The sequence below is a fragment of the Podarcis muralis genome, chromosome 11 (genome assembly GCF_964188315.1).
Source record: "Podarcis muralis chromosome 11, rPodMur119.hap1.1, whole genome shotgun sequence".
NCBI lineage: Eukaryota > Metazoa > Chordata > Lepidosauria > Squamata > Lacertidae > Podarcis > Podarcis muralis.
The window spans coordinates 40,665,083-40,684,787 of NC_135665.1; the positions used below are offsets into that span (position 1 = coordinate 40,665,083).

The 19,705-nt window shown below is 42.0% G+C and overlaps 1 protein-coding gene across 1 annotated transcript; it reads left to right on the forward strand.

The window, feature by feature from the left end:
* The first annotated feature begins 71 nt into the window (after positions 1-71).
* SGTB (small glutamine rich tetratricopeptide repeat co-chaperone beta) lies at positions 72-17,233 on the forward strand. The gene is made up of 11 exons (XM_028748846.2): positions 72-235; positions 4,353-4,474; positions 8,746-8,849; positions 10,051-10,120; positions 11,943-12,042; positions 12,454-12,558; positions 13,688-13,826; positions 13,914-13,976; positions 15,228-15,265; positions 15,992-16,075; positions 16,877-17,233. Exons 2-11 carry the CDS (start codon positions 4,375-4,377, stop codon positions 16,986-16,988), a joined length of 915 nt encoding a protein of 304 aa, XP_028604679.1. The 5' UTR covers positions 72-235; positions 4,353-4,374; the 3' UTR covers positions 16,989-17,233.
* Positions 17,234-19,705: the final 2,472 nt, after the last annotated feature.

The window sequence follows — 19,705 nt, forward strand, 5'->3', positions numbered from 1 at the left end:
CTCGTTCCCGACGCGGCCACCGCGCGCGCAGGCGCGCCCCCTTCAGGCACGCGCCCGCCCGCCTTCCCTCACTCCTTCTCACACGGACGACAACAACGCCTCGGGAGCGAGCCGGGGACAAGTTTGTGCCTCTCATAGCAGCAGCGGCGGCGGCGGACGAAAGCAGCTTGGTAGCGGACAGCCATTGCTCCGCCCGCCCGGTCTTCCTCCTCCTCCTCCTGATCCTGCTGGCGCGGTAAGCTCTTCTGCCATTGCCCTGCCCTTCTGCACGGAGTGTGCCGCGCAAAAGCCGCAGAGAGGCGGCTGCCGCCGTAGCCGCCCGTGCAAGAAGGAGGGACGGGGCGAACATCTGGCTCTCCCAGATGTTGGTGAGGAAGGGCGCCCAGCATCCCCGTCGCTTTCCTTCCCCCTTTTGCAGGTCTTCGCCTCGCACCCCACCCCTCAGGGAGCTCGCCGTCTCCCGCCTTAGCGTCCGGGGCGAGCTCGGTCTGACTGGCGCACCTGAGGTGGACGTAGCCTAGCCAGATGGAGAAAATGGGCGAGCGGAGGTGTTTGTGTCAGGTTTCCTAGGCAGGGTTTCTCACGCGTTGGGTACGCATTGCATGACTGTCCTGGGCTCGTGGGCTCCCAGCCCTGAAGCTGTCCACCTGCCAAATGTGCGTATGTGGGCGAGCCAGGGGGGACCTGCCGAAAGCATTCCCAAGGAATAACGTTTTCCGAAATAGAAGCGGCCAGTTATATAACTCCTGAAAGTGCACCGGGGGGTGCAAAATGCTGCCGTTATTAAGGACACGCTGCATCCTCCTGCGCTCGGCAACGCTTGCCTCAAGTGGGCTGCGCCACCATTAAAACAAACACACCGTTTATTATATGACAACACTTCTTGCTTCGCCATTGGCTAGCAACCCTTTGGATGTTCATCATCAGCCTTAATAGTGCAATCAGTATTTTTAGCATCGGTATTATGAAGTCTTTTCAGGGTGAATTTGGCAGCGGGCGGTGGGGAGGAGGAGAACCTATGAAGTTGTACTGGGAAAAATTTCCCATAAGTTACATAATTTCTAACAGAGAAGATGCTGGATGCAAATGAAGCTCTGAGTCAGCACTGTGTCACTAATCACAAGTTTGCATTGAGGTCACCATGTTCTAGTCTTCATCCTAAAGGGCAGGTCTATGTTGGAAGAAGACAGTTATTATATTTATTTTCATAAAAGGGCATGTTTCCCTTTGCCATTTCCATCGGTTCAGTTGTGTGGTTCATTTAAAACAACAATGTGGAAAGCAATTTTGGGCTGCATTGATAGGTGATAAATTATTAGTAGTAATAATTTAGTTCTATAGCAGCGTCAGTGAGCATAGTGCTTTTCTAGAGTCCTTAAGGAGATTCCATACATTGGAGGTAGTTGGTGGATTTTTGGGGGGTGGGTGGGGCAGCTGCTGCTGTTTTCATCCTTTCATCTCTTGCCCAGGGCTGATATGCTTATGCATTGTGTAAATAAGCGTGCCCAGCCTGAGGCCTAGCTGGAATGTGCATGTGAGTTGCTGTAGGATGGTGATAGGAAGAGCTCAAAATATTTACTGGGAAGCTTCCTTTTACTTGCAAAATGTTTTATCGATTGTTGTCGTTTCATTTGTTTTTTGTTTTCCCCCTAACAATCTAAACTGCCTCGGGAATATCTTAATTGAAAGATGGTTTAGACATGTTTTAAATAAATAAATAAATAAAGTGCATGCCTCAGCAAAACCCAAAATGCAGCCTCACAGTAGACATAAGATCCATAGTGACAGACCTGCTGTCTTTCGTGAACATCTTGAGCCCAGCAACATGTAGTCTGAGTTCTCATCTCCGGTGGTGAGTGCACTCATTCTTCAGCACTGGGACTTGGTTTGCCGTTAAATGAAGAAAAGAGTTCCCTTAAGGATATGTAATGTGCCAAGCTTCCGCCCCCACCCCTGGAAACTCAGGCTTCAAGCAATTTCTAAAAGCTCACTTGGAACCCAAGCTCGCCCCATCTTAACTCCCTCAAGGTTCACAGAATCTTAGCACTATGACTCACGCCCCTGGCCTCTGAGTATGAGCCACCAAGCATAGATCATCATAGCCTCCATATGCCAGTAGTCCAGAAAATGTACAACATTTGGCTCAGTCTGGTTTATCTCAATTTTATTGAAACATAAATTATTGTCTTCCCTTTGAACGCCCCCTCCTGCATTCATAAATAGACCAACACTTGATATTGTTTCATTGGTAAAATTAGAGGGGAAATGACTATTACTCATACTTATTCTAAGTACAATCACAAGGGCTCCTGATTGGATGTTCGGCTATGTGATGCTGAATGTTACCTGTTATCTCTGTTCTTTGTTTTTGTTTAAATTCACGAACCAAGAACTTACACATTGATCACTAATAATGAACCATATGTTGTAGGTATTACTGAAAATTTATTATGCTATTTTTGTGATATACAAATGAAATAAGAAGACTTGGTATATTTATTTGTATTATTATTCCGACGGTCCTTGTTTATAAAATCCAATAAAAGGTTATTAAAAATAATAGCCTCCATATTTTGAGAACTAGGAAGAACACTTGAACAGACCAGGAAACACACCCCAGCTCTGCTCTTTGGGGAAACTGTACCCAAACTGCAGCAACCTCTCTCTTTCTCACTTTAACCCCTCCCAGAAGTCAATATTGCAACCCAACCAAATCCATGCATATAGTTGATAGAACTACCGGTATGAATATGCTCCACCCCAGCAGGCAGACAGTGTTGGGTAGCAATGCCAGCACAGCCAGGTTCCTACCAGCCTAAATGCTGGCTCCCTTGGCCTGAAGTGAGATGAACACTGCACCCCATAGTCGCCTTTGACTGAACTTAACTGTCCAGGGGTCCCTTAACCTTACCTTTTTTTACCATAGGGCAGAAGAAAAGACCCAGAAGAAAAATCTAGAAATTCCAGAGTCAGGAAATTAATTTCTGTGTTGCGAAATGAAATCATTGTCTCTACTCGGATCCAAATGAACAGAATTGACCTACTTGATAAATTGTATATTGTTGATCAGCGCTTGGTTCCGTGTCATTTCCAACTACTACGTTTCCTCCCTTTTGTGCCCATTTTTTTTAAAAAAGCATGATGTTTTCACTGATTTTCAAATATATAAGGAAAAGAAAACAGAATAAAACCCACAATACATTGCACCCATTGGTATGCATACCTGCCAGCTGAGGGTGACACTTCATGTCTCTAAGCCACAAAAGCTTTGGTCATTATAAATTGGTTAGTCTGAGTATGCTGTGAGATTCTTAGTTATTCCCTCAGTCCTCATGCAGGGAAATAGAGAGCTTAACAGGCTTAACTGCTTCCTGCATCCCCACATTTTGGCTCTTTGAAGTGCAGCAGTTGCATGTTGAGAGGCAAATCCCAACAAATCAGCTGTGTGCATGATCGGTTGAAGCTCTTCTCTCAGTCTACAGATGGTAGCAAGGCAGAGGGGCAAAGTCAGTTAAGAAGATAAAAGGTAATTTGATGAATTTATTGGTGCCCAAGGCCTGGGGGGTGAGGACCCTGTCTTTCTATAAGCACTCCTTATCCCAGGGGTCAGCAAATTTTTTCAACAGGGGGCTTTGTGGAAGGCCGGACTATAAGCCATCTCCCCTGACTTTCCCCTCCCTTCTCCACAGCACCAGACAAGCCCTGGTGGCTGCTTACCTGTGTCTTGCAAGCTGCAGGGGCTGGCGGCGGCAGCGAGGGGACAATGACCAGTGCACAAAAGGGCTCATTAGAAGGGCTGCTTAAAATGGCGGCCGCTTGAGCATTGCTGCTGCTGGCACCAACAAAGCCCAGCCCCCTTCCTCCTCTAGGCAGGGTGGGGAAAAGCCAGGAGGGAGGGAGGAGGTGCCGGCGCCACCACCGAGGGAGGAAGAGGGAAAGAGTGTGTGTGCTGGCGATCCACGCAGCGATTCCTGGACCATCCACGGGCCGGATCCAGAAGCAATTGGGCCTGATCCGGCCTGCAGACCTTAGTTTGCCGACCCATGCCTTATCCCTTCCCTGTTTTGGTTTTTGGAGAGGAACAGCAATGGGGGAAAGCAAAAAGGATTGGTTAATGCAATACTACTTAACTGAATTTTTTTAAAAAAATGTTGGAGTGGGAAGAGCCCTATAGTCTATGATAAAGGAGTCTTCATTATCCACAACAAACTCTTCTAGCTTCAGCATAATTCAGTAAAGTAGCATCCAGAAAAACTGTTGTTGAAATCTAAAAGCTTTTGCGTTCTCAGTTTTACTGGGTTCCCCTGTATTTCCTTAGAACTAATTTGATTGTTCTTACTTTTGTGATTCAGGGGAGCTTCACAGACCTTGAAAATGTCTTCTGTCAAACGCCTTGTATATGCTGTCATCCATTTCTTGCGAGAACAGAGTCAGATGGATGCATTCACATCAGATGAACAAGAAAGCTTGGAAGGTTTGTGGTGATGACTGAAGAGTCATGATGCCTGATGGAAGTGTTGATGTCAAATGTGTGAAAACCAAGAGAGGCATTAAAGCTGTGTTTGTTTTATTCTGTGCTGGAGGTTTTCAAGCAGAGACACCTTGTTAGAAGATGACTAATAGCAGACAGACTTCCCAGGAAGACAGCTTGTCGAAACACAACCAATGTTCCCTTGCAGTGCGTAACCCCTGGAGAGAGCTGGGTCAGATTGCAGTGGGCAGCCAGGCCTGGCGCCTGTTTTGTCTTCCTGAATGTTGGAAGATTCGAGACAGATAAGAGAAAGTACTTCTAAATGCTGTGCATAGTTAAACTATGGAACTCACTCCCACAGGAGCCAGTGATGGAAGCAGCAATGGATGCCAACTAGGGTGGCTTTAAAAGAGGATTGGACAAATATATAAAGGATAAGGCTTATCAATGGCAACTAGCCATGATGGCTATGATCTGTCTCCATGATCAGAAACAGCAAGGCTTCCAGTTTCTGGAAACCACAAGAGGAGAGAATGCTCTCATGCTCGGGTCTTGCATCCAGGTTTCCTGCAGGCATCTGAGCAGCCACTATGAGAACAGGATGCTGCAGTAGATGTCCCATTGGCCTGATACTTATGTTCTTAGTTTACATGGAGCAACAATGAGGCTCAGTTGGCAGGAAACCACAAACTGGGTGGGCTTGGTAGCCAAAAATTGCTTCTGGAGGCTGGTGAGGCTCATCTTTCTTGCTTCATACACCACAGAGGCAGAGTAAAGTCTTCCATGTGACATGCTTAGATCAAAGGCAAGGATAGAGAGGCTTAGCTCTAGGTCTGCCTCTCTATGTTGAGGGAATTTCAGCTGGGAGTGGCTCCCATCTTGCCTGGTATGTAGTCAACTGGAGTTTCTCAGGGTACTTCCTACCCGAGAGTTGAAAGGAGATGATGGCAAAACCATAGTTCATTTGGGAGCCATCTGTGGACCAACAGCAGATTCATTACATACATGAAATTGTCTTATTCTGCACTGGATGTAGATGTGTGATTGCTAGGCTGTAAATGAACTGACCTGGATCCTGAGATCATCTGAGGCACTGCTTCATGTTCCTCCTCCACAGGAGGTTTGGAGGATGGCAACACAGGATCAAGCCTTTTCAGTGGTGGCCCCCTTTTGTTCAGAACAGTGAACTGCAATACTTGCATAGGCATAACCCAGCAAGATAGAGTCAAATGGAATTGACATGTTGAGGGATTAGGAAATTTGTGCTTGATTAGACAGTAGAAGTTTTCTCAGTGTAAGCAATCCAGGCATATGGTGAGATTAAGTAGCAGGGAAAGAGATATGTTAAAGCTGAAGCAGAGCATGAAGCAATATAGCTTCATGAGAAGCTATATTGAGAAGGCTATGGATCAGGCTATAGATAGGGATGGGGAACATGGGACTTTCCAAATTTTTTGGGCTCCAACTCCCATTATCCCCAGCCAGCATTGCCACTGGTCAGGGATGGTAGAAGCTGAAGTCCAGCGTTCATCTGGCACGTCACAGGCTTCCCACTCTTGACATATATATACACAGTGGTACCTCAGGTTACATACGATTCAGGTTACATACGCTTCAGGTTACAGACTCTGCTAACCCAGAAATATCACCTCGGGTTAAGAACTTTGCTTCAGGATAAGAACAGAAATTGTGCTCCGGCGGTGCGGCGGCAGCAGGAGGCTTCATTAGCTAAAGTGGTGCTTCAGGTTAAGAACAGTTTAAGGTAAAGAACAGACCTCCAGAACGAATTAAGTACTTAACCAGAGGTACCACTGTAGTGTGACTGCTTGCACAGATTGAGGGCATAGACAGGAATAGGAAGCTCATATAGAAGCAAAGAGGAGTCATGACCTATTAAGCAAAGTGGGTGCAGCAAGGTGATGGGACTAATCAGGCAGGCATCACAAATTGCATGGCAATCGAGGCCCTTTGTATGACTTACAAGACCTTTTACACTCTCCTACATAAATATATGGGAATTCTGAGTTCCTTGGCACAGCACGTACCTTGACCAGCAGAGTACCAATTCCTAGTATGGGCAGCAGGAATTGAGCAACTTCATGCATGGAAGAATCTGCAGTAGAAGTCCCTTCATCACTACCTTGCCATACTCCCAGGAGTAATATATGGGGGTTGGCGGGAGATGGAGCATCAGTGGTGCCCTTCAAGTGGTGATGCCACTCCCCAGGAATGGGAAAGGCAGGGCAGAGGTCCAGGGAACTCATGAGTTGGCAGTGGCTGCACAGGTGTGCACCTGTGGGCTGCTTCTATTTTGGAGGGGCCAATACTTACTGTTGTGCCCTTTTCCCCATGCCAGTGAGTGCTGCTCTGCCCTTGTGTCATGTGCCACTCTGGCATACTCCCTTGTTTTTCGCAGTTTTTTTCTTAACATCAAATGCAGTTTTGCTGGGGGAATGTGTATTTGGGGTTTTTTAGGCCTTGCGGGCCTGCAAAGATTGGGGGTGTAATTCCATGTTGAGCTTGTTGGCTTGGAAAGCATCTCAGCAATAAAAAAAAAGGCAGCTTGGCTTTTCGTTAGGAAAAGTTTGTTAAAATAAATAAACAATTGACAGGTTTTTTTGGAAAGGTTTGGAAATAATTCCAGATTAAAAGTTTCCTTTTCCAAAACAAAAGCAGTGTAGTGTAGTAAATATACAGTGTTGTACTCAGCTTGGGGAAACCCAGGTTAAAATCCAACCTGAACTGCAAATCTTACCAGCTGACGCCAAGCCCTAACCTCACAGCTTTGTTGTGAGAGAGTATCAGTATACATTAGCTTCCTGCATTGTGGTGTCCCTCTACATGTTTTGTGCTATAGCTCTCATCGTCCTACGATTATTGGCCATGCTGGTTGCAACTGATGGGAGTTTTCGTCCAAAACAGGAGGGGGCAGCAGTTTGGGGAAGGCTGATGTACATTACCTGAACTTTTTGGAGTAAGGGGTAGGGGAATAGTGAAGCTGTTGCAATAGTTTTACTACAAAACATGATCATTATTCTTTAACAGCAAAGTAACGTTGATATCCTATAAAACCATTCTGAATTCCAGAAAATTGTTTGGAAGTATCACAAACCTAAATAAACTTTTATTTGAAACCATTTGTTTATTTTAGACTGTTCCATCCCAGGAGGTCAGAGTGCTTTATAGCAATTGCAAACAGATGATGCAGTTTGTTCTAGAAGGCCCGTTATTATTTTAGAAACTCTGCACCTTTGGTACTAATGGAAGTTGTGCGGATGATATGTTCGTTTGCTTTTCTTGCTTGGATAACACATGCACTTTTGTTAAATCAAACATTTTTGTGACGTTAAAGAGAGAGAGAGAGAGAGAAATATTGCAAGTTATCAAGATCTGTCCAGTCTGTCCTTATTTAGCCATAGAGAGGAATGATTGCCCAGCTCGTGTTGCCTGTTGGAAAGAGTTGACACTGTAGGAGTACATGAATGTGGTTGGTCTCTGATCGGTATAGAAGCAAGCCCAATTCAAACCATGGGTTCTCCAGCTGACTTGATTAGTTTGTTATAAATTTCAGTCCTCGGTCCAGATGACACAACAAGCCAAGTTTCAGGGAAAATAAGACTAAATGCTGCCAAAGTTGTGAGGCAGGAGGGAGGTTTGTGTGAGCCTAAGGATCCCCTCAGGCTTGTTCTAGGTCAGGCTCATAGTGTTAAACCATGGTTTACCATTTCTTGTGAAGGTGGCCAATGGGTGTAGTTGACTTAGAAACTAGGAAGACGTGATACCAACAATCACACCATTATTTTTTCCCATATGAAGTACATTTCCAAAGAAATTCTAATCCAAATTGCCTTTTGATGGAGGCTGAGAAAGCTGACTAGTACTTATAAATAACTACTTAAATCTATAAGTACTTATTGATGAAGCATGTTCCTGTGGCCAGGTTCGTCAACTGAGTCTGGGTCAATTGGTGTTGACTGAGAGAAGGCAGTGCTTTATTGATCCACTACATGTTAAATTTGCTGATTTGCACAGATTTAGCTGCCAAAATCCACCTCTGATTTCTTTCAAGTTCTTTGGTTTCTGCCATTAATATCCTGCCTTTCCTCTATCATGGCATACATATGGTCACCCTTCCACAACTGTGGGTTTGATTCTGGTGTTAGTGAACTGTCATTATAAGGCATGGAATGAAGAATTTGTGTTACTCATTTATATTGGTAAATTAACAGGTGGTTTCCTTTTTAAAAAACAAAACAAAACATATTTCTCTACAGTGGCAATTCAGTGTTTGGAGACAGTCTTTAAAATTAATTTGGAGGATTCCCATCTTGCAGTACCTATACGTTTGACAGAAATGTTTGAAGATTCTTGTCACAAGGTAAGATTGTATTGGAGCAGATATGTTTATAACTTAAATAATTTTAACAGGGCACAGTTTTTTTGTTTTTTTAGGAGGTTTTAGTTCTAGCATGTTAGTTGAAGAAAAGGGACTAGTGGTCTGGTTCAGACAATCATATCTGCCCTTAATAAGCTAAGAACAAAGAGCCTCACATGCAACTCTTTTTCTACCGCTTTTGCAACATGCCTGAATTCAATGAAGAAGCCACCAGTGAACCATAGTTTGAACAGGAAAACTTGGTGATCACCATCTTTGGAACAAGCCAGAATCTTAAACCATGTGTTGAGGCTTACTTAAACTTGTAGTCTTGTTCCATCCTGTCTTGTTCCAAGGCTGGTAAGTATAGTCAGTCTCCTGGTTTGGACAAGAGACTACCATGTTTCATTCAGGCCAGTAAAGGGTAGCAGAACAAACTGCATGTGCAGGTAAAAGGTTCATTCATATTTCATCTTATTAAGCCAAAATAATGATTGTTCAAACACTGGCAATCTCTCAAAAGAGGCTTCAGTAATAAGTACAGATGAACTAAAAATGAATAAATACGCAGTAGTCGCTATCCTGATATGTGTGTGCCAAATTTTTACTTGAAAGCAAGTGTTTAATTTTAAAATAAATAAGACTTTTATATGGGTACAAACGTTCTGAGGGTCAGGTACCTGTTACTGAGTTAACAGCTAGATTACAAATTTCTGGCACCCAGCGTTGAGCTGCATGCAAGAATCTGCATATTTATTAAACAGGTTTGGCAATATTTACCACTTGTTTTGGGCAGAAGACAGTCACGTGCTCAGATAGATAATCAATGTTGTAGAAGCTGACTGCATGCAACTGAGTTCAGCATGGATTGCTACACTTGCACACCCAAGAGCTTGATGTTTTGTTTTAAAACCCAGTGCAGTAAATGCAATTCATACTTGAATATTCCAGATTACTATATTATTTTGATTGGTGTCTCAGTTCCCTGATGCACTTAAAAACGAGAGTCATATCCTTTATACCAATTGATTTTTCTTGCCCTCATCTGTACCTTGCATAATAAGCTAATATTAGCTTATTAGCCTGCTCATTGCTGATAGGCTCACTCTGGCTAAATTTCCATTTAAGATTGGTAATAGAGGTAGCTAAATCTAGATAAGATTATTTAAAAAATGAGATTTACCTTTCTTTAAAATTCATATAGAATGAGATACTGCCTCTCTCAGATTCTTTGCCAGAGGATCTTGAGAAAGCTGACCAGCTGAAGGATGAAGGTATGTAACTGAGAAGAAGTAAACATACCATTCCATTTTGCCATAGCTTTCGTAGTTCAGTTGTCGGCCATATTGAAGTATGGTTCATGAATGATGCACAGCTATTCAGGCTTCTAGCCAACCCTGTTAGTAGAGAACTGTTGGGTATTGCATTAGATGCTGTATAATAGAAAGGAATAGTCTGATGGCTGCTCTGGAGGAAATGAAAAAGCACAGGAACACTTAAATGTAGAGCGCAATCCTTACTTGGAAGTAGGGCTGCAAAGTTAGTGAGCTGGACTCATTCAATTAAAAACTTCTAAACTACTAAAAAGATTCCCTCATTTAACTGGGCAGCAGTTAAAATATATATTTTAATACAAACTTGTATAAAAAACTGTGGGTGAGTAGTTCAGTCTTGGAAGAAGCAGTCTCCCTTCTCTCTTACACAGAGAGTGTGTGTCTTCTGAGAAGGTAACTGCTATTAAACAAGGGAGGAATTCAGTGTCACACTCTTGAAATTCCTCTGACAGCATAAGATTTTCAGCTTGCCGGATGGAATAATCCTCCATTCTCCTCCCTCCCCATCACCTACACTGTTCTGGAGGTTCTTCTGACCTCCCTTGGAGCCAAATTTGGGGTGGCCATGGGGGAGAACCAGGGGGAGAAGCCACGCTACACAAGCAGAAGTCCTTGTGCATGGCTTCCACTGAAAGGGCTTGTTGGGTGATTCCCGCCCCCCAGGTGTTTTATTATCATCATACAAAATAAAAATAAATAGAACAAAATACTTATTGCTTCAGAAATATGATTTGTGCCTGTGTGCAAATTTAATTGCCTATCTAATTAGTAGATTAACATTTCTTTAATACACTTGCAGCTCTGTTTGGAAGTAATCCCACTGAATTTAGTAAGACTTACTTCCATAAAAGTGAGTTAGGTTCCCTGTCTCTGTTGTGTGCTGATTGCAAGCGACACCTTTAAGGCATGTTCCGCCCCCCAGGAATGCTCAGCACTGTAGTTTGTTAAGGGTTGATGGGAATTGTAACTCTGTGAGGGATAAGCTCGCAGTGGCAGTGTTGAATCCAGGAGCACTGCCAAACTGCTCCTTCCAGAGGAGTGTGGTATCATCCAGAACAGGCCATCTTCACACCTCCCTGATGTGATAACTCAGGAAACATACCAACTTAGTTTTTTCAGGATTCAGCTTCATTTTATTGACCTACATAAAGCCCATCGCCATCTCCAAGCTCCCACCTCCACTGTCCCTCCTGATTCAGATGGAACAGAGAGATGGAACAGATATATTGAGTAACTGTTAAATATTTTATATATACTGCAAATCCTTACAGTTGTTACCCCATTCACCCATGCTGTAGGCCTATGAAATAGGTAATAAAAGCTTTTCCTATTTTAGAGATTTGGGGGCACCAAGGCTGCAGTTCTGTGATATGTCCCAGGCCCCCACTCATTTATGACATGGCATCTAAACACAAAGCTTTCAGATACAGTTATAGTACTCTAGCTACCAAACTATACTGACTCGCTTATTCTACCCATTTTCCTCCTTGTTTAAAATGACGATATCTCTTGAATTTCCACAAGCAAAGGTCATATGTTGTGTCATTTTGTATCAAGGAAAATTGCATGGAAAAGGCATGCATAGTTCTACTTGGCATGCGTTATACTGCTGAAAGCAATTTGTTTCTGAAAAGACAGTTGCAAAGGGCAACAGAGTCATAAAAGTGCTTTATGTGGTGTAGTTTATAACAATCTGTGGCTGTTGTTTAATACATCAGCATTCCAATTATCCACAAAATTTTATTGTTGCAATTTATTTCAGGTAATAATCACATGAAGGAAGAAAATTATGGTGCTGCAGTGGATTGTTATACTCAGGCTATAGAATTGGATCCAAATAATGCAGTCTATTATTGCAACAGGTAAATAAACTTGTAACAGTGAATTATATCAGTTCTACTATATGTCTACACTTCCCCAGAACATGGTTCCAAACTCTTGTCCTTGTTTGATCACCAGCATGGTTCCCCCCTATAAAAACTCCACTATATTTCCTTAAGTAGTCCAGTTCAGTCCATTGCGAAGTTAGTTTTGTTCAGGTGACTTTGCTGGGGATAGGGTTGCAATGCTAAATATATTTGCTTGGAATTAAGTTCCGCTGAGATTGATTGGAATTAATTTCCAAGAAAACATGATTAGGATTGGGCTGCAAATTAGTTTAAATGTTAGGATGTTAACATTACTGGATTGAGTTGATGAGTGGATGGATAGTCTCGTTGTTGATATACACTTTTCTTAGCTGCCCTCTTTGTTCTTGTTCTTTTTCACTTCAGAGCTGCTGCTCAAAGTAAGTTGAGTAACCATAATGAAGCAATAACGGACTGTGAAAGAGCTATAGCAATAGATCCAAAATATAGCAAAGCATATGGAAGAATGGGGTAAGTAAACCTTGTTTGAACATCAAATTAAAGTGCGTTGTCCTAATACGCTTACATATCAGATATCAAACTCTCGCTACACTTACAGTATGCCCCTGGGATAATTTCTGATCTCTTGGCAACTACCTATCATTGAGAATGATACAGCAGCAATAGCAACTATTAATTTTGTTTGGCCTAAAACATTAGATGTACACCTACAGTGCTAATTGCAATAAGAAACATATTTGAGTTAGATGGTATTGGTTAAGTTGGACCCTCTGTAAAAGAGACATAAAGCTGGTGAGATGATACTTTTATTGGGCTACCTAGGACTGCAGATGTTAGCTGAACCCTTCAACCTTTAGCTGAACAGCCAAAATTACTAGTACAGTACAGGTAACTTGCAGCTTACGTGGGGGTTATATTTCTGGCCATTATGCATGCAAGCAAAACCATGTAAATCCAGAACAACCCCTAGAAAGCCATTTTAAAAATCGCTGCACTTACATTATTCCTAGAACCCTGCCCCCTTTTAATTTTTAAAATATTTTTTTGTCAAGCATAAAAAGCTGAATTCACACAAGTTAAATGCAAGTAAGTGGCAGGCTTGCTGTAAATTTCTCATACGACTTTACTTTTATTTTATATTTTGAAGAATTTTACAAGGCATCTGTTTTTGAAAATTGAAGTTAACTTCTTCTTTTTTTGGGGGGGGGGGTGCAAGTAGTTTGTCTTGTCTAGAGCACAGAATAGTCTGGCACTGGCACTGAATGAAGTACTGCCCCACCAACCTCACCCTGCCCCCATCTGTCTGCCGTCTTACTTACAACCAATCAGAAGGTGGCTCTGCTTGACATTGGTTCTGGTTTCAGCTACTGTTGGTCTTCCTGCCTCCCGCTCTGCTAGTCTCAATTGACACCAGCCAGTCAGTGTAGGCAACACTCTAGTTCACTGCTGGGAGTTCCCTGACACCTCAAAGCCAAAACAGACTTATTATGTCTTAAACGTTTTGTGGACTAGAGTCTACTTCCTTAGAATTTAAGCAGCATTTACATTTTTTTCATTTAAATCAATGCGAATTAGATCAGAAAATACAAATACTCTTTCAGATTGGCTTTTTCACATTGGCTTCCTTTGTTCGTATCAGATTGGCTCTGACTTCAATGAACAAATACCAAGAAGCAATTAACAGCTATCGAAAAGCACTGGACCTTGATCCGGAAAATGACTCCTATAAGTCAAATCTGAAAATAGCTGAACAGAAGTTAAGAGACATGTCCAGTCCTGTAAGTTGGATTTCAAACTATTTATTCAACTATTGTAATGACTCGGTGCTACTTTGTACAGGATTGATGTGTATATTTAATTTTCAGACTGGAACTGGATTAAGTTTTGACATGGCAAGCTTGATAAACAACCCTGCCTTCATTAGCATGGTAAGTGCATTTAAAATTAATTTTTGTGGTTTCCTTTTCAGGTCCTCCTTCTGTTTCATGTCTTATTTTGCTCTCCTGAAGAGCAATTTAGAAACCTCAACTCTTCTTACTCAATGCTGACAAACCCCATGGTAGATTGTCACTGATTCTTTTGTTTTGCTATAATGAATTATGCTTCCAAGTCTTTGGAATGCATTTCACAATAGTTTTGGGGAGGGTCTTATGGCTGCTTAGAAACGGGACCTACATTGTATATCCTGATAAAATGAGGTTTTCTATGAGCCTCTCAAAACTGAGACCCCATAAGGTGTTGGATCCAGAGATGTTTGGAATGGAACTCTGCCAACTGGGTGCTCTCATAGGCAGAAGAGAAGGAGGGAGATGCAGTTTTTGCCTGTTGCCCCCTGTGGCGATCACACAGGGCCCCCGGACGTTTGACGGTCTATTGACCCTGTGCCACCACTGTAATTCCTTTCTTTGCTGCCACCAACCCGTTTCTCACGGGTACACACAGAGTCCAGTCAGTTGGTAACATTAACAAATAATCAAGTTTATTTTATAGGCATGAACAAGCTTATGGTTTCAGTTAATTTTTCTTGGCAGTTTCTTAATCTTAGTTCCTTAACTGTCCTATTCGTATCTAACAACTTCAAACTGATTATCCCAACTAACTATGTGACTCCACCTAATAATTCCTCTCACTCTCTCACCACACAACTCGACCAACCCACAGACTATTCCTTCCTCCTCCTTCTTCAACTCCCAACTCTCAACTGACTTTCACACAACTCCCCCTCTAACTCTATCAGTTTCCACTGGCCAATCACATCACACTCATTTTAACCCTTTCCTTATGACCCACCTAGGAAGCAAACGCCACACCCCCTAAAGCCCCCCTACGCTACCTGAAAACCTGCTCCAGAACGTTGGAACATCTTCCAGAACAGTGTGGGAGGTGGCTCTTGGAGCCGCAGAGGGCAAGGGAAATTGGCAAAAATTGCCTCGTCCCTTTTCCTCTAGCAGGAGCTTCCACTGGATCCAGGTCGCTTCTGCAAATTGAGAAAGCCCTTCTGTTTGCAAAACAGCAGGTTTGGATCGAGCCCAAGGCATTTGCTTGCCAGACAGCTTAGGGTTGGTCAAAGATTTGACCTCTGTTCACAATGCTGTGGAATTTCAAGCCTCCTCTTTATTCACTGTGCTATGGGCTAAACACTGGCTGCATTACAACTCAAGGCATTTCATCTATTTCAGGCAGCGAGTTTAATGCAGAATCCTCAAGTTCAGCAACTGTAAGTATGAACTAAGAATGGAGTCTCTGTTGAAAGACATAAGTGAAAAAGTCTTTGGCATACCATAGAGGATATGGGTGGTTTTTTTTGGGGGGGGGGACTCTGAACTAGAAGTTTTCACATCATGGGCACACCTGTTCCTTCCCTCCCCCCACCCCTGCAGAAGGCACTCCCTAGGGCTAAAAAGTCATTAATCATTTTTCTTGCTAGTAATAAGCAGCAATTTAGGGATTGCCAAGAGCAAAAATCTGTTAAATATTATGTGTGCTGCAGATAGGTGAAGAAGAGGCTTAAGACCCTAGAATCAAAACTGACACTGGGATCTCAGAGACAACATAATACATGAACAGACCTTGAATAGATTAAAGGAGGTGCAGAAGACCAATACTTTATTAGCAAATCATACTTTTATCAGCAAAATATTTTATTGTTATTCGGAAGAATTCAACAGGAATTTCTCAAGCACAGATCCCCATTGCAATGACTCAGAATTGTGCAAGAGAGCAGCTGTGCCTTCTAAAACTCCCAGTTGTTTTAATTGGAGTTGTGCAAGGGAAAGTTGTGCAAATTGACGTCCTTCCCAGAGCGACAGCTACATTTACTTGTAGCTTATTTTCTTTATATAATATGGCAGAGAACACTTGATAAATGTATATATCTCACACACGCACACATACACACACACACTCTAATGCCTATATTTCTCCATGTATCTAAAATCTTTAGGATGTCGGGAATGATGACAAATGCTATAGGGGGCCCTGCGGCAGGTGTTGGTGGCCTCACTGATCTGTCAAGTCTCATACATGCGTAAGTGACGTACATACTGCAATTGCAAGTTAATATTTATGGAAATGATTTATTTATGAGGTTCTTTTTATTCATATGAAATTTTATAGACTGCTTGTCCATAAGAATGTTCAAGCAGTATTATGCTTGCAAATATGTAAGAAGTATATTAGGACATGAGTACACTAAAACAGTATCAAACAGCATATAAAATTCCTTCATTATCAACAATGTCAGCCACAGGCAAAACTAGTTGTTCCGTTCAGTTGATGAAAGCCTGGTTAAATAGAAAAGTCTTCATTGGGCTCCTGAAACTGAAAATAGAACGTGTCCCTTTAATGATTAGTGGTACAGAATTTTGCAAAGCTGGCGTAACCACTCTGAAGGCCCTGTTACTGGTAGTTTAATACCTAACACATGACACCATTAGCAAGGCCTCACCCACTGAATTTAAAGGTTGGGCAGGGCTTAGGGACCAATGGAATATTGAAAATAGTCTATTTTTAAGTTGTTTTAAAGGGGACTGACTTAGTAGTTCTTGTTTTCTGTTGCCGTCGCTGGTTGCCGTCGCTGGTTACCTATGTTCTGATCCTTCGTTTGAGCATTGGGCCTGTGCTTTCCCTGTCTTTTCAGCAAAATGAAGAGCAGCTTTCTAAATTTCATGTTTTTCTCAGCTTAGGGCAAATGGGCTGTCTGATTAGTACTTTCTTTCAGTTGTAGAGTTAATTTGAGCTTTGGCTTCCTGTGTTTTGAGTACAGCACAACAGTGGCTTCCCCTTGTTTACTGATCTTTGTAAAATAAAAACAAAAATTTCTGTACAGAGGGCAGCAGTTTGCACAGCAGATACAGCAGCAAAACCCGGAACTCATAGAGCAGCTGCGGAACCACGTTCGAAGCAGATCTTTCAGCGGCAGCACTGAAGAGCATTCCTGATTAAAAGCAGCATGTGATAGAACACTGTTTTACTAATTCCAAAAGGCATACTGTAGCTAGTAGCAAATATCACCATTGTAATTCTTCTCAGACATGAGACTGGAAATCCTTTTGTGTGTATTCCTTATCGTCTGTTGAAAACAGATTCATTGCACACAGATGTGAACATATCATGTATGTATATTGATGCCTTTGTAAATGGACTATAAATAAAACTGGTGACAGATTAAAATCTTTACATATAAGGCAGCATTTTCGTATCAATGCACAAAAGCATGCAATTTTTCGTTCTCTTTTAAGAGAGTGGATTTTTTGCACTAGGGTTGTGCGTTGAAAGAGATCACCCACTTGTGGTGACATAATATTACTTGTGGAGTAATAATGCTTGATAGGCTAGTCAGTCCTATGTAAAATCTGTATTCAAAATATATTAAATAAGGCAGCCTTTCCTCAAAACTGAAGGGTTGCCGCTGCCCCAGAGACAAGGCTGTGGCTAGCGAAAACAATTTTGCATGTCTAATGTTGCATTTCTTACTTTATAAGCTTATAAAGTGAAGACTGCTTTTTTTCCACATTGTGGGTCATTACTGGGGTTTTTGAAAGGAAGGAGAGCAATAGGTCTGATTGCTGGAGTTGCTTCAGACTAAGAGGTTGTGGTGGGAGATGGAAAGAGGGTGAGTAAGCCCTAAGCTGGGGGAGAAATAAATGGGTCTGTCTTGTAGGAGTTGGACCAGAAAGATTTAAGCTGTGCAGAATTTACGGGTCTATGCGTAGGTACAGGGAAAGAGGTACAGCATGTAGGCTGACAAGCAGGGAGTACCTACTAAGTTTTCAAAGAGAGCGCTAATTGGAAACATTTCTTATAGGGCAGCTTGGGCTAGATGTAAAAGGGGAAGCTTGGCCTCCTTCTTTGCTATACTTGTCTTAATAGACAGGACTTGCACAGCAGCAGTTCCGCATTGCAATGAATGTATTGAGAGGAGCAAGGAGAAGGAAGTTACGAAAGCCATATTTAAGACTTGTGATTGAGCAATAGGTGATTCTCAGTCTCCTTATCAGTTTGTAATGGATGGATAGTGGGGAGAATTTTAGAAGCCCTAGCCGGAAAAGGTGCACCAAGGGGTGTTGAGGAAAAAGCAGTGTAGAATCAGAACAAAAGATGGGGATGAAAGCTTTCCCAGTAATATGCAGAAATAGTCTCTCTGGCGTACACAGAACCCAAGATTTTACCCTGGAGATAGCTCTGAAAACTTTGATGGAATGACACCATGTTTTTATAAAGAGATGAGTTATATGCTCATACTATCTATTCAATGTAGTTGTCATGTGCCTGTTTACGTAATCTGTGGTTTATGTAACCACGTATTGGTTGCACATTAGAAACTGTCTTAAGGGAAATCTGACAGCAGAAAGTTAATACAGTATGTATGTTGTAGATTATCTGAAGTCAGCTTTTTGTTATCCCCTTTTAGTTCTGCCTTTGTTCTGAATTTTTATTTGTTGCTGTTGTCTTTATGCCTCTTCCTTCCTATACGCACCTCCTGTCACTATATTTTTTATACTGTAATTCCAACCAAACATACTTATGCATTTCTGCAGAACCAATTTAGAAAGTCTATAACGAGAGAGACTTTCAGGCTAACAATATATTGCCACATTCAGGAAGTAGTTCATTGGAGGATATTCAGAATGCTGAGCAGGTGGGAGAGCACCAAGAGTCTGTTGCAGTGCTGTTAACATTTGACTTTTTCCTCAGCTACTCGCTCTACAAAGCAGCAAGCAGTCTTTGACCTTTGTTTTTCAATATACTTGGTCCCCATTGACCTGTCCTTTTCCGAGTTCTCAAGTACCTTGGGTGTCTGGTTATTGGCATTAGGACAGTGCTTCAAGCATATTTTCATTCAGAAGTAGGAGTCGCTGCTGAGCAAGTGTAATTAGAGTACTGAAAATATGGAATATAAAGCTTGCAGTATAAAGGTACAATGCAAACTACTCATTAAATTGCTTTTGAGTAATTAACATTTAAATTAATTAGAAATGGCGGTAGCTATACACTGGTGTCCTGAACTCACTGGGTAGAAATAGTCCAGTGCTGATTTAACCAGTCATGATAGTGTTTTCAAAAGTATGATCAGAGATGCAATCTCCTTCATGGCTACCACCCCATATTTAAGTTGCTGATTAGCACCCGTTCAGATGTTCAGTGAACTAACCAGATAAGATGTGTTTGAAACAGCAGAACGTGTTGCATTTATGGCAAACAACTAGCCTTTTCACACTGTTAGATCAGGCAGAATGTTTCCCAAATAAAAATGCACATTCCAGGTAACATTTTAGGTAGCAGCTATTCACACCTGAATCTGTTCTTCAGTTTTCCATAGATGATTCTTGGATCAGTCTTGTGTTGTTTGGAATAAGTTTAATAAAAGAACACTTAAAATAAAGAATAGTTTACTGTTTTCCAACATTGTCTGTATAGTTTTTACTTCCCATTTCTTGTTTCATGAAGAAATTGACTTTATTGTACAAATTGGTTTTAAACTAGGACTGTTTCTAGGGGTTTCTGCCTGCTAATAAAACTAGTTTTCCCTATCTGCAGCATTAAGGAAGAAACAGCCTTGCAGTTGAATCCTGCGCTTATAGTTTCCTTTTAAGTGTGTTTAAGGGCTGATTTAATACAATAAATCCTCACTGTGTATCATTCAAAGACTTATGTT